Here is a 15175-nt window from a genome sequence, read left to right as displayed (position 1 = left end):
TAATGTAGACAGTCTAAAATAGTTTAAAAGCAAACAACATGAAAGTGACGCAAGAGTGTGACCTAGATCCTCCATTATACGTCAAGTGTAACGGAGTTACGGAATATGACAGTTTTATTTCCTACATAGTTTCGGCGCGCATCCAAAAGACGCCTATCTTTTGTATTATTCATATTCACTGTAAAGATAGTTGCATTTTATGACTCTGCTACAGACCAACCCACTCTGGAACAGCGTGATGGAGTATGCTCCATATCTACCCCCTCCGGTTGATTGAGGGGGGCCTGTGCCCAGCAGTGGGACGTTTAGAGGTATGTGCCTATCTTCTGAATCATACTTCCTTATCCTATTCTAATCCTACTAAATTATAAATGTTAATGTTTTTGAAGATGATATCTCTGTTACTCTTTCACGCAAATACTACTGAACAATTTTTGATGAAACTTTTACGTCAGAATAACACGTGGGCTATGATTATAAAAATTTATTTGCAATCGAAGTGGGTGCCTACGTTATTATTATATATTCGTGCCTATTTGAAAACCTCTGGATTTGAAGATACGAGTATCTACATGTGCGGCGTTCATTGATTCAATTTATTATGACACAACAGGAAAATTTTCTTTGCACAAGAACAGAATTGTTTTGCGTACCTATACGTACAATTTTTAGACAATAAAAGCGGAATCAAGGATTGAATATGTATAATAAAATGTATAAACTGGAATATGGCTCTATCGATTTTAATGGTTGTTTTTTTGGGTGGATTTGAGTAATCTTAGATTACATTAATGAATATTGAAAATTAAAACAAACATACTGGCCAATTTCCACAACATTACGGAGCCACGTGCCGCATATTTGATCATGTAAATCGCTGTTTTCCCTGCAAAGGTGCGGCGGCTTGATTGCTCGTATTATCACATTAGCGTGCCCTGTTATCAAATGTCGCCCTGCCCTGGCGCCCGCCGCCCGCCCTAACACTGTTATTGTCTCAAGATACACCGAGCCACCCACTGTAGCTTTAAATTAAATTTCAACCCTTGAGAATACACGCATGCTTAATATAGGCGTTTTAGATTTAATATGTGAGGGGGTCGTTTAACAATGTATGGTTTTTATGTCTAGTACTATGTAGGTACGTATTTAGGTATTTTTTATGCTACTAAGTATCTACGGTATGAAGGTTGCTTTTAATGTGGGATTATTTCAGATTAATAGAGGTTTACAATAATGCAAATAAACAATTCTTACAGGGTGCGTATTTGGACCTTTCCTTCGTGTATCAATCTTTTCAGTATCAAAAAGGTCTGATTTAGACCCGCCTATTTTGCAATCTGTCTGACCTAGTGGTTATAATGGTTACTCCAGGTGACTGACGTTTATTTTAGATGTCATCTAAACCCTGAAAGGTCGTCTTCTTTTCTCCATTGGCTCCAGACCCGACCAAAAAGGGGTGTACAAATACTTTATTACACCAAACATACATACATACATAAACAGCCTATATACGTCCCACTGCTGGGCACAGACCTCCCCTCAATCAACCGGGGGGGGGGGGGGGGTATGGAGCATACTCCACCACTCTGCTCCACTGCGGGTTGGTAGAGGAGATTTTATAGCTAATAGCCGGGACCAACAGCTTAACGTGCCCTCCGAAGTACGGAATCATCTTCCTTTTGCCGACAATCAGGTGATTCAAGCCTGAAAAGTCTTTACCAAAGAAAGGACAGTCTCACAAAGACACACCAAAAACAAACAATTATATTACAGAGGTATAAAAGAGGCTTAGGTAAGTACATGGTAACTGGAAAAGCAAGATCTTGTTCTTAAAATAAGTACTGCCTAAGGAAAGTCAAAGACCGTCAAAATACCAGGTATTGACGTCCAAATATATATATTTCTAACTCTATGTCTGTTATTAATTAATGATTGCAAGTAATACCAAAAAAATAGAGTCTACTTATATACATATAACTGCTGCATGACCAATAAGGCCGCCTGTTGTGCTCTTCTGTATATGTTGTCCTTATCTCTGTATTTTGTTTCCATTGTGCTCAATAAAGTATTGTATCTATCTATCTATCTATATGTCCTTTTTCCCTTAAGTAGTATAAATACTGTGAAATACTTACGTAACGTAATATTCATATTATACCTACACGAGAGAGACGGAGAAAAGTCAATACGATTGTCAAGTTTCTGCATAGGATTACGAAATCTATTGCTTACTTAGTATCTACTATATACCGGCTGTCGTATAGTCATGAGCAATATCATGTACCCACTTAAGAACCCTGTCGCACTATCCTAATTGACATTTAATGAGATTTACGGTTGAATTTGTCAAAAAAGTTAATGTGACATGGTTTCAAAATGTATACACATATTATAATTAAAGCACATAATAACGGGTTCTTACCGCGTTTAAATGGGGATATGAGACTCCCGATATTTCGACACTGCTGCAAGTGCCATGATCACGGGATGACTGATGAGATTGGAGTGGAGTAGGTAGATCCATATCCCCATTTAAACGCGGTAAGAACCCGTTATTATGTGCTTTAATTATGATAATAACCGCGTAAACTTAAAACAATGTATACACATACTAGTACTCGTGACCGTACTTGGTAATCGTTCCTATGTCGACCTAGGTATTGCTGCACTCTGTAGTTTTTAAAAGGCCATGATAGTCCTGTTTAGATTTTTTTTTTGACGTGACTTATTGTAGATTTGCCGCAGATGGCATTAACTACTTGGCCGGACAAATGGGGAGCGCTGAAGGCTCTCACCCGGTACAACGTTTAAGACAACAGGCCTGAGGGTGCCCAGTTGGGCGCGAACCTCGGCTCAGGGCGTCGTCTGAGAGGAATCTGTTTAGAGAACGCGTGACTTACATCGTAGAGTCACTGGTTCGAATCTCGGCTCGGGCTTTAAACTACTGAATTCGATTTTATGAGTTTCAATTCATAACGTAACAAATACTTTATTGCACACACAGGAAAAAACAATTCACAAAACAAAAGAGATATAGAATGAGTACAATAGGCGGCCTTATTGCTAAGTAGCAATCTCTTCCAGACAACCTTTAAGTGTAGGAGATCATGTTTAAATATCACGTTGTTTCCAGGATTTACATACATACATACATAAACTCACGCCCGTAATCCCAAATGGGGTGGGCAGAGCCCACAAGTAATCAAAGACAACTTGCAGCCACTGTTGATATGAAGTCCTAAGATGGATATGATGAACCTTATGGTGATAAGGGATCAGCCTATCGCCCATAACATTAGTCCATCATGTTAGAGGACGCAATCCCTCTGTCGGTTTTTACGACATGCCCGGGAAGACGTGCAGCTGAACGTGTTCTATGTTTTTTATTTGCTCCCAGAACAGCATAGAAGCAGGATTTCCAGGATTTATGCCCGGTTAATGGTAATAGACTCGCCTCCTAACATGAGCCATAATCCCATGGGATTTAAACATAGCTAGCGAGGAGAGGGTCTATATATTATACATCTTTGCCTACCCTTTTCGGGGATATAGGCATGATGATATATTATGTATGTTTGCAGTTTCATATAAAATACCGCGCTCGGCCCTTTTGTCCCGGATGTGTGTATCCGCTTATAGCTCTTGTAAGCGATAATATATTGGCATTCTAAGTTGCTTAGCTCCTAGTATTCAAAGCTCAACGGGCAGTTTCCATGGGTAACGCGCCGCGATTTGTTCACAGTTCCTAGTTATGGCCTCGTATAATCTTTACGAGTGCTTCATGTGAAGAAAGTGGCTTATTTACTGCACGTGGGCGCTTAGAAATTGTAGGGTCCACTTAGAGGTATTTTAATAGTTTATAGTTAAAAGGACATATAAACTAATAGACTTGTCAACATCTTATATCTTAAAGACATCCAGCGGAAACCATTTTATTGCAGCAAAAAATAAATTGTTATGCCCTGAATATTCCACTCTCGAACATTCCACCCGTACTGGATTGCGAAACTCAATGTCACAATCACAAGCACCATGATTTACGGATCTGGATATTGTTTCGAGCTTATTAAAGTCTCCTTAAATAAAAAGCTATTAGTTAAAGGCTATTATTGCTCAAAAGCACAGGATCGCGTGGTAATCCGTTTATATCATCTAGGGCCAACACTAAAAGTTGCTTCAAATCTTCTGAAAACTTACAGGGATTTTGGTCACTGCAATGGTTATGTTTAAAATGTACGCGTGTAAAGACGGAGACACATTGGACATTGGATTTGGACATTGTGAGACATGCGTGCCGCACGCCTTACTATTTGGTATTCGATCACGGGTACTACGAGTAATATGTATACACTTTGAAACCATGTCACATTAACTTTTTTGAGAAATTAAACCGTAAGTCTCATTAAATGTCAAATATGATAGTGCGACAGGGTTCTAAAGAGGGTACATGATATTGCTCATTCATGACTGTACATGCCTGTAGCACATGCGTCGCCATGACTATGAAAGTACACACAGGCGCATTGTTCGGCGTGCGGCGCATGGGGTGTGGGGCGCATGCCTCGGAATGTTTTATCCGCTCTTCTTCTATCGTGTGGATTGTTAGGCGGAGTACCAACCTCATCAACCCTGGCAAGGTTACTATTGAGCCGCCAAAGGCCCCTGACATGGCTCATGTATCGACTACTTACTAACATCAGTAAGTAGTAACCGGGACTAACGAACAACTTAACGATCATCTTAAATTCGGACAATCAGGTGATTCGCCTTATAATGTTACTATGTAGAAGCTAAAACCTGACACCAGTTTAATGAAGTATTTTAAACAACAAAGTTTCCCTAATTCTCAGTGTTGAATTATAAGGGTTGGTACTGAAAGGACGCGGAGTGACCTTTTGGGTGCCCTTATGTGCCCATTCAGTTACTGGGCCCTGTGCCCTTTCGTGAAAACGCAGTTCTAAACTACATCTATAAACGTACAATTTATAAACACACATCCATACTATGTCATACCGGTTGTCATTACCGTGAAGATGCTACATAATCACGTAATTATTTCGAAGAACAATTCGTTAGAAGACAACTTGCAATTTTGGTACTATTGATGTCTATAATATAAAAGATGTTGGATATGAAAGTGCCTGCGTTGAGAAGTAACAGTGTATAGAATACGTTTATCATATTGTAGCGTAGCTCATATTACTTGTTAAGGTAAACATAGAGATAAGTTAGCTTTAAGAACTTTTGTATGTCAGTCACCTAGTAAACGCCTTACAGTGAACACGCACTTATTATTTGCCGCCCTTCTGAACCACATAATATACTTAGTCTCACATCCAGTCAGTATCACCACAATTAGCATAAACCACACTATTTCGACAAAGTAATGACCATTTCGGCAAAATATATTATGTCACTAAAACTGGTAATCGAAATGAATCGGTTAGATCAGGGGTCACCATTTGACAGACTGCGGTACGGATCCGGCCCGCCGCGAGCCGCGTCGCCCTATTTTGTGCGGATCCAGAAGGAACATCAAAATAAAAATAATGGTATCATTCAATTAAGCTTGCGTTTTGTCTTGTCCCTGCTGCTCGTCAGATAGCTACGTGACCTGAGCGAGAAAAGAGCTCGTCGTGGCAGTTTTAAATTTTGGATTCGTGGTGGAATTGATATAACAAATCTCGGTTTCTAAATAACGTCTATCTCAGAGACCGCATCAGATGAAACTAACTTGTGATCCCTAGGTTAGATGCTTACCTAAGTTGGATCATCAGCCGTACGACGCCCACTGCCTAAGTTGGATAATACTCAGCAATTACTTACATCAGAACTGAGTAATCATCCAACTGACTTACTTCAAAGTAAACCATTACGTAAGCACATAATGAGTCAAATTGAACCAAGACAAGCTTTGGTGGGTAAACAAAGCAACCAACGTCAATAAATCACTCCACCGCCGTACAATCACAGTAGCAGTTAGATCCTCGTTACCAAACGCCTGAAATTAGCGACAGCCCTCGATGTTACATACTTATGTTATGTTACGCATTTCACCGAGTTTTATTAGACCCTCGACCTTTTTGGTCCAGTGGTTGAGCGTTGTGCTCACGATTCGGAGGTCCCGGGTTCGAATCCCGGTGGGGACAATTCACAAAAATCACTTTGTGATCCCTAGTTGTGTTAGGACATTTCAGACTGATCACCTGATTGTCCAAAAGTAAGATGACCCGTTCTTCTGAAGGCACGTTAAGCCGTTGGTCCCGGTTATTACTTACTGATATAAGTACGTAGTCGTTACATGAGTCATGTCAGAGGCCTATGGCTGCTCAATAATAACCCTGACGCCAGGGTTGATGGGGTTGGTAATCCACCTCACAACCCACACGATTGCAGAAGATTTGACCCTCGTGATAGTTAAGTATCGTACGTACTGCCTTCTGCAATGGTCGACAAGCAACTGTCCTTATAATAACTGGAGATCACAAATTCCACAACAAAGAAAAATAATAACTTCTTGGCGTAAATTCGGTGCTGGGGGATTAAACCGGCGCTTGAGAGGCAAGCCACAGGAGCGCAGGAGCTTCATTTTATTTTTGCAATTCAATACAACGGCTACGATGGTAACGTAACCTCTATGCTACTGTTAATCGCATGAGAGTCCCAAATTATATTTTCGAACGGGTCAATTTGGGAATGAATATTTAAAATTGTTTAGGGTCTGGGTTATTTTCGACAACGCCGTAACGGACGGGTTTGCTGCTTCAAATGTTATGTAGGTATGTTGGTGAGTTGTATTTGTAGGACGTGTGTATAGGTACACTATAGGAAAATAAGTACTTACAAACAAATCTTCTTCTATTGTGTGGATTGTGAGGTGGACTACCAACCCCATCAATCCTGGTGTCAGGGTTATTACTGAGCCGCCATAGGCCCCTGACATGACTCATGTAACGACTACTAACTTACAGTAAGTAATAACCGGGACCAACGACTTAACGTGCCTTCCGAAGCACGGATCATCTTACTTTTTGAACAATCAGGTGATCAGCCTGTAATGTCGTAACCAAACTAGGGATCACAAAGTGATTTTTGTGATTTGACCCCACCGGGATTCCGCTCAACCACTGGACCACGGAGGCCGACAAGCAAATATTATTTATAGGATGCGCTACCAACAAGACATCAGGTGCATCATGCATTTTGTGGCATACCATGATTTTAAGAGGGCCCTTGATGACTTGAAAGCAAAGTACGACGTAAAAGTATATTTTAGCATCGAACTACAAGTAGAATTTAAAAAACAGTTTGCATTCACGAACATTTTAAGCTAAAGATCCGAAAGTTATCATGTTGCTCTACGCTTACAATCGTGGTCTATGCGAACTCTTAGGCATTCTTCAGTACTTACTGAAATGATGCCTTTGTGTATACAAAAATCTCCACAAAGGCAAAAGCAATCCAGTACTAAATAGTTTTCTATGTTGATCATTAAAGTGTACTTATTTGATATAATTATATTATACGTGTTAGTTCGCACCCGACCCACCGTCGTACAAGATCGTCGGGCAGATAACAACATATTTACATTTCCTCCCCTTTATGTTCTCACCCCGGGTTATTTGATTTCACCGTACGGTCACCGGTGTAGTGGAAATGTTTAATATGTAATTAATCTTGAAAATGTAACTTCGATAAATATACCTACATCAGTCATGCTATATCTACGGACAAAATACAAAGGTAAAATTACGTAATAATACGCTTTAGAACCCTGTCGCACGCATTTTGACATTTAGTGAGACAAGTTAATGTGACATGGTGCCCAAGGGTACGTACATAAGATCACGCCTATTTTCCGTTGGGGTAGGCAGAGACCACGGAATTCCACTGACTACGATCCTGACCCTGAGAGGGAAACCACTGCCCTATTTTTCCCTAAAAAGTAGCATAGAGAATGCTACACCGTCAAGAGCGTGGCTCTTAAATTGATGATGATGGTGACGATCCTGACACACCACTTTCGCTTTTTCCAGTTCTCTTTTCCATCGGTCTTTATGCACGCTCGCCGGTTTATAGTACTCTTAACCTGGCCTTTCTTTAAAACATCCTGGATTTGATCGAGGTACGCTCGCCTAGGTCTTCCTCTTCCGAATCTACCATTTACATCCGCATCATAAATCTTTTTTTAAGTCTACTTTCATTCATTCTCTTTACACGTCCGGACCATTTAAGCAATCCCTTTATCAATTGTCGTCACTTATCTTTTTTCTCATTACAACAACGAAAGAACGAACGATTCGAACGTTTGTCGGTCCGGGGTTCGAATTCCGGTGGGAACATATTACAAAAATCACTTCGTGAGGCCAAGTTTGGTTAGGACATTACCTACAACCTGATTATTCGAAAGTAAAACACGTTAAGCCGTTGGTCCCGGTTACTACTTACTGATGTAAGAACGTAGTCGTTACATGATGATGATGATATCATGTCAGGGGCCTTTGGCGGCTCAATAATAACCCTGACACCAGGGTTGATGAGGTTGCTAATCTACCTTACTATCCACACGATAGTAGAAGAAATATTACAACACTCCCTTATCAGTGTTCCTTATTCTAAGTCACATACTCCTCAACGCTCTAATTTCCACTGCATTTCTTCTACTCTCTGTTTCTTCTGCCAACACCCAACATCCACTACCATATATCAGTATCAGGACTAGAAAGCAATCGCAATCGTTTAGAAAAATACTAAAGAACTAATCATAACACTTTTCTGTAATTCGGAAGGGATTTCTTACTTTGTTTTCGTCTATATTATTCTTCTTCTCTTATGCGTATGGGAGGTCAATAACCGACCTCATCAACACGTTGCATCCGAACCAAAAGTATTGAAAGTGTCTACACATTTGCACGAGTGAAAATTCACACGCACAATCGTAAAGTTTATTTGCTACGAAAAACGCAGGTGTGTAATTCCGACGCCGCCGCTATGACTACGAGTTCCGTAGGCTGCTACGAATGCATAACGTAGCTATTTTCACGCACATGCGGGTGTTTTATCCGACACATTTTCCTTGAAATATGGAGCATGAATAATCTGTGTTATACTCGATTTTATTCATGAAAATTAAGTAAGTTGCAAAAATTTTGCTTGGCTTAATGATTCAGTAATCCAAAGTTTCGTAATAAGTTTTCATAGCGCCTTAACACGAAGCCGTTTTGAAAAAATAAATACTTAATTCATAGAATTAGAACAAAGAGTTACCATGAGTGAGTATGTTGATGGTTTCATTGTGGAAGTAGAAGAGGCTGCGGATGCAGTCGGCCCAGCCCTGCAGCGGGCGGTAGCCGGTCAGCACGTACGGGTTGAACTGCAGGTGCTGCGGCATATCGCGCCAGTGCAGCAGCTCCACGGACCCGCCACCGCCGCCGGTGCTACTATTGCTCCTTCTTTCTTCCTTCTCCTTCGGCAACACCCTCTCCTCCACCGCTGCAGCCTTCCCTTCCGCTGCCTCATTATCACAGATATGCTCTAATGACTTTTTTCTTTTTTTGGGTCCTTTCCCATTTACCTCTTGAATTGACATATCGAACATTTTTGTACATGAATCAGGTAAAGGAACGTCTCTCATAACAGCGTGCGAGCGACGCTCTCGCGTGGAAGAACCGGAGGCTGCGCGGCTGCGGCTCGTGACCGCATGGCCCGTGCGGTCGGCTCGTTTTGTACGGATATCACAGGTAGAGGTTGCGAGGGCGTGCGGCGGAGGCGTCGGCGGTGGCTCGCGCGAGGGTTCTCTCACGTCGTGCGCGAGTGCGCGCCGCGGGCAGGACTCAGCGGCCGGGGCGGGCGGCACGCCGCGGCAGCGCGCGACTGGCCGGGCCGCTGCCGCGCCGCGCTCGTGGCCGCCCCGCCCCGCCGCCGCCCCCCCGCACGGTTGCGCACTGCGCAAACCCGATCAGCTGATTCCCGCCAGAAGGTCGGCCTGCTCCCTTTTGCAGCGATAATCGCACTTTCACTCGCGACCGACTGTATTTTACTTTCGACCAAAACGTTTTCCATTTTGTATTCCTGGACTTTGGTTATATAAGAGTATAATAAGATTTGTCTTAATACCTAGCAAGTAAAACTATTTTCTTCACGTGCATATTTGTGTTATAATGAATGCATTATGTGGTCTGAAAACAAAAGCGCCTGCCTTTACGTAATGAGTAACACACAGAATTGCGTGTTGCGGCAGTAAACGACTAAGCATACGCAATATCGTATGTACGATACTGGAACGACCACGCGTAACCATGGTCATAATTCCTATTGGAATAAGCAGGGCCACATGATATCAAATGACAACTTGCAGCTACTTTGGTATTGCCCAGATTTGGCCTCCAACGCTAAGTATGCTGTCACACAGACCTCTAACCTTTCTCGGTTACCAACTTATGAACCTTACGTTGGTGTCAGCTTTGCTGAAAAATTGGCAAAAATGTCTGTCTCTAACATTGATCTATAATAATATTTCTAAAGGTCTCTACATTCCACTGCATTGCATATAGTTATCTTATCCCTGTCCTGCTGGTCGCGATTGCGATTGAGTAATACTGCCTATATAAGAAATATTTACATTCTAAAGTCGGGATAGAATAGTTTAAAATCATAATGAAATAAAAAGTATATTTTATTCGTAGCGAGATTAACATTTCATATACTGAACGCGTCTTTAACTATTCCCTGAACACATTTTTTTTCGTTGATATGTTGGCAATACTGAAGTGATGACCAGAGTTGACGTTAGATGTCACCACAAGCAAAATAATTTCCTGTTTGTAGAAAAACATTTTACATGTTTTTTATTATATTTCACTATAATTGTGATCTGTGTTTCATATATTTAATTTTGCTATTATTTTAGTTCAATCACTATTAACATTTGCATGGTTTCTACGACATTTTTAAATTAATAATACTTTTTTGACAAGGAACAAGTTGCAGACCTCGGTTTACGCCATCGCAGTTGAACCAAACCAACCAACCAAAGCTTGTCTTGGAATCGGATCGATGTTTGGGCCTTTATTGCGAAGAAGCATTCTTCAAGGTTCTGCATCGCGTACTTGGAATTGTGTGGCTAATTTCACTCAATTACTTTGGTGTAAACTCAAATATTTACGCGAATTGAGGGTAAGTTTGTTCAATAAGCAAATATTTTTGATCTGGCTCATGTAGGGCATCATGGAACTATAGAAATCAACATGGCGTCAGCATGTAAATAACTTGACGGAGTGACATTTGTCTCATTGGTGTTCGGGAAACTTCATTTCTATATCAGTTTACATGTGAGATATAAAGGTAGTCGTAGTTTCATACGCCAAGTCGTTGTTATACGTTTGCTAGGGATCCCTTGTTTGGCACGAATATAGTTATACGTGTAACAGCTACTTAGCTACAGCTGGTGGTAGTGGTAGAGTAGCAAGGTAGAGTTTTATCGCTTATACAAACGGATTAAACTAAGCAGTGGCTCTTGAAATCTCCCGCAGTATAGAACCTCGGCATTTCACAAACATTCCATGAAAACTTTACCTAGCGCGTCAAAAAGAGTATGTATGTCTCATGCGCGCTATTTTATTTATACATCCCCTCCATTACACATTTATCATTTCTAATAACGTAATACATGTAAAACTCGCTTATCCAGTCTATTCGATATACCTATTCTTTTTAATATTCTATTTCATGTTGAAGTTGTGTCAAACAAGCAACCATCTGATTGTGACATGAAAGTAATTTTCAAAATTTCTTTTCTTTTTTAAAATTACATCCATTATCGTTTAGATCATTTATTTAGCCTTAATCTGGTTAGTTGGCATGTTGGGTTGTAGATAAAGTTTACTTGACCGGTTGTAAATGGTCTTACAAAGTTTATGTTTTTCAGCTTATACTGCTCTGATACGAGTATCCTTGTAATGGTAAGTGAAGGTACTGATGTACTTTCCAACTTATAGCTTACTGGCACAAATAATAGGTAGTAGTGGTTCTACTATAGGTACCTGTTATTTATGTCAGTAGCTTGATAGAGCATGTGTTTTCTTTGGTAAGGCTTTGCTATGCATCTTTGATGTTTTACTCGGTTCATTATTAATGTTTCCTATTGAATGGTTTTATGTAAGTTAAGTAAAGGTACAATAATAACTACAGTTCTGTCTTGACATCCTACAATAGTGCAAATGATAATAACTCCTGACATTTCTCTACTATCCTACTAACCTATAAAAAATAAGTCGCAAAAATATAGGTATTTGACAGCCATGCAAAGTTCAATCAAAATATTTGAGAAAAAAAAGTCAAATACCATATACACACATTCACCACTTGCACTATTTTTTAGTAAGGCGGTTGAAATCCTAATAATAATATAATATTGTTATTATATAATATAAACATTGCCCCGATTCCTGCAGATACCTCCTAATTTTAAGTTATACCTGTCATTTTCTTATGCACCGAAAAGAAAAGAGCTGATGATTGATAACTGTAAATTTTAAAATGAATTAATAACCCGGACGATTAAAATAGGCATCTCACTCATATGCAACCCTTTTGATGTGTTGTTAATTTAATTCAGTTGGGTTGTTGGCCAATATAAATTTCTGCCTAAAATTGTTCCATAATAAATATACATGTCGCAGCTCACTGAATGACACAACAAGGAGCAGTTATTTTGTTTATTCTTTTTTTTGTGAGGAAACGTCAGGTTTGTACCTGGGTGAAATCAGAGATGGCGTGACTGACAACTAGTAATTTTAAGGTGAATTTGTTTGTACAAAATGGCAACACTGGCGATGTAAAAGTTGGTTGACAGGACGTCAACGAAGTGGTGTCACTGTCACTTTGACATAAAAAAAGGATTGCGTCACGTTATCTCTGGGATCGCCACGTTTCCGTCCGTTAATATCTAAACAATCAACTTGCATTGTAACTTCTCGGTGTCTTATTAAAGTAAAGTGGGATTTGATCAAGCAGCTCGCATCGTTATTTCTTCTGATTATGGACGGTGGCCGGTTTGAGGAGACGAGTGATGGACTCTCGTCGGAGGGGATTCCCCCGGATCCTCCGATATCAGAAGTGGGATTAGTGAACTTGGATGAAGACAATGTGATGCGACGTTCACAACAAGACAATGTAAGTTTGGATTATCACAATCAGAAGAAGATTATGATGACTATCACATTCGTGTGACCACGTGATGAAGATGTAGTGTCATGCCTGAATTTGGAGATGGACCTGACTTTGAATTGACCTGGACTTTGTTAATGATCGGCATCACTACATGCCGTAAGATATGATGGCGTAAACATCACAATATTTCCATACTGTGTGCAGTCGTGTTTGGAAATTATGGTACCTCAACTTGGAAACTGTTATTACGGTGAGTCGTTTTCATACTGGAACCTTATTGTTATTGACTTCATTGCTGGGTGAATTTCCGTTTCTAATAATGAGGAAATTGATTTAAAATTAACTTGGAAATTATTATTTCCCTTTGTTTAAAAAGAAAATTGACGAGACATATTGTGTCAATCCGTGTCAATCATACCGCGTTTTCCAATCTGTTTTCATCATTGTCAAATCTTTGTATTTTGGTCTAAAAATATTTCGGATTGGTGTAGACACGCTTAACCTGCGTTGTTAAAGTTGTATTTTCTCACTCCAAGCAAAAAGATATTAGTTATGACATGATAATTGAGTCTCGTTAAATTACGTGTTTTGTAATCTACCGTCATTCATCAAATCTTTCAATATTCAACATTCTTTATTGTAATCTTTTTAAACCTATTAAAAAAAAGACATGCGAATACAATAATACAGTGAATTCTTTTGTTTTATGTCATAATTTGACACGTGGTTCGGCAACTGGTGAATTGCGAGCGGCGATGTAAGTGGCGCGGGCTGAGCTGTAGCCGTGTAAAGTGATGACATCATGGCAGCGCGTTGTATACCAGCCAGACTTGTTGCGCTGGTGCTGTTGAAGACCTAAATCATGTCATAAGACCAGTGGCTATCTTTTATTGGAAATTATTATAAGTCCTGGTGAGTCGTATCTGTTTTACCTGATTTGAAAGATGGGAAGTTTTATTAGGATGAAAACGAATATAGTGCAGAAAGTTCTTTTTTGTTAACTTTAGTTAAATTGGAAATCGTAATGAAGTGAAGTAAACATTGCGAAGTAAAATGATTTGGATTATGATTAAGTGGAATAGGCTTGGAAAAATGCCTCGAAGCGAATTGCCTTCTGAGTTAAATGTTACTGATTTAGAGAGTGAATAAGATGTTATACGACACACATACCTTGATATCGTTATTTCCTCTGTTGGTGTGCCGCTATCTGTTGAGGTAGTGATGAGATTAAAGTGTTCTTTTGTTGGTGTGCCGCTATCTATTGAGGTAGTGATGAGATTAAAGTGTTCTTTTGTTGGTGTGCCGCTATCTATTGAGGTAGTGATGAGATTAAGGTGTTCCATTGTTGACTATGAGCAATGATGATGATGGGTTCCATTACATACTACATGTGATGATGATTAAGGTTTCCCGTCACTTGATGCAAGTGACGATGAATAGTGTGTCCCGTCATTCAGCTGTGTGAATGATGATGATTGTAGAGTTCCTGCTGCAGATAAGCGGTGGATGATTATTAAGTGGCAAATGGTTGCCAATGTTGACTTGTCACCGAGTATTTGTGTGCCCGTGTACGTGTGTGTTTAATGAACGGTCTAAGATGTTTTTTTTATTTTATTTTTGATCATTAGTTGTTGATTGAGGCATTCTTTCAAATTGTTTACTCTGTGTTTAAAACAACCCAGTAGTCAGTGGGTGACGCACGCGGGCAATCCGCTCGTGTAGAGTCACAAGTAGAGCTCATGTAGAGCCAAAGTAGAGCTCATGTAGAGTCACAAGTAGAGCTCATGTAGAGTCGGAAATTAGTGATGTAGAAGAAATTGTGTAACCCATTGACCACTATTCTACCAACTAAAATGTAAAGTTTGTGTGCTTTGTTGAGATATCGTCACTTAGTGTAAGTGGCATGAGTTGCTATCGCTCGATTTAGGTGGTAGCAACGACTGTGTGAGCTATCGTCACTTGATGTAAGTGGCATGAGTCACTACAGCTCGATTTAGGTGGTAGT

The 15175-nt window shown here is 40.0% G+C and overlaps 1 protein-coding gene across 1 annotated transcript in view; it reads right to left on the bottom strand.

The window, feature by feature from the left end:
* LOC126370101 (progestin and adipoQ receptor family member 4) overlaps positions 1–9853 on the bottom strand; it is an 84698-nt gene extending 74845 nt beyond the window's left edge. Inside the window, exon 1 of the mRNA XM_050014829.1 lies at positions 9268–9853. Coding sequence (XP_049870786.1) covers positions 9268–9634 — 367 coding nt within the window. The 5' untranslated portion in view covers positions 9635–9853. The remainder of the gene's footprint in view (positions 1–9267) is intronic.
* Positions 9854–15175: the final 5322 nt, after the last annotated feature.

Source organism: Pectinophora gossypiella, chromosome 10 (assembly GCF_024362695.1).
Source record: "Pectinophora gossypiella chromosome 10, ilPecGoss1.1, whole genome shotgun sequence".
Taxonomy (NCBI): Eukaryota; Metazoa; Arthropoda; class Insecta; order Lepidoptera; family Gelechiidae; genus Pectinophora; species Pectinophora gossypiella.
The sequence above is the reverse complement of the archived record's forward strand: the minus strand, read 5'-3'. Positions and strand labels throughout refer to the sequence as shown.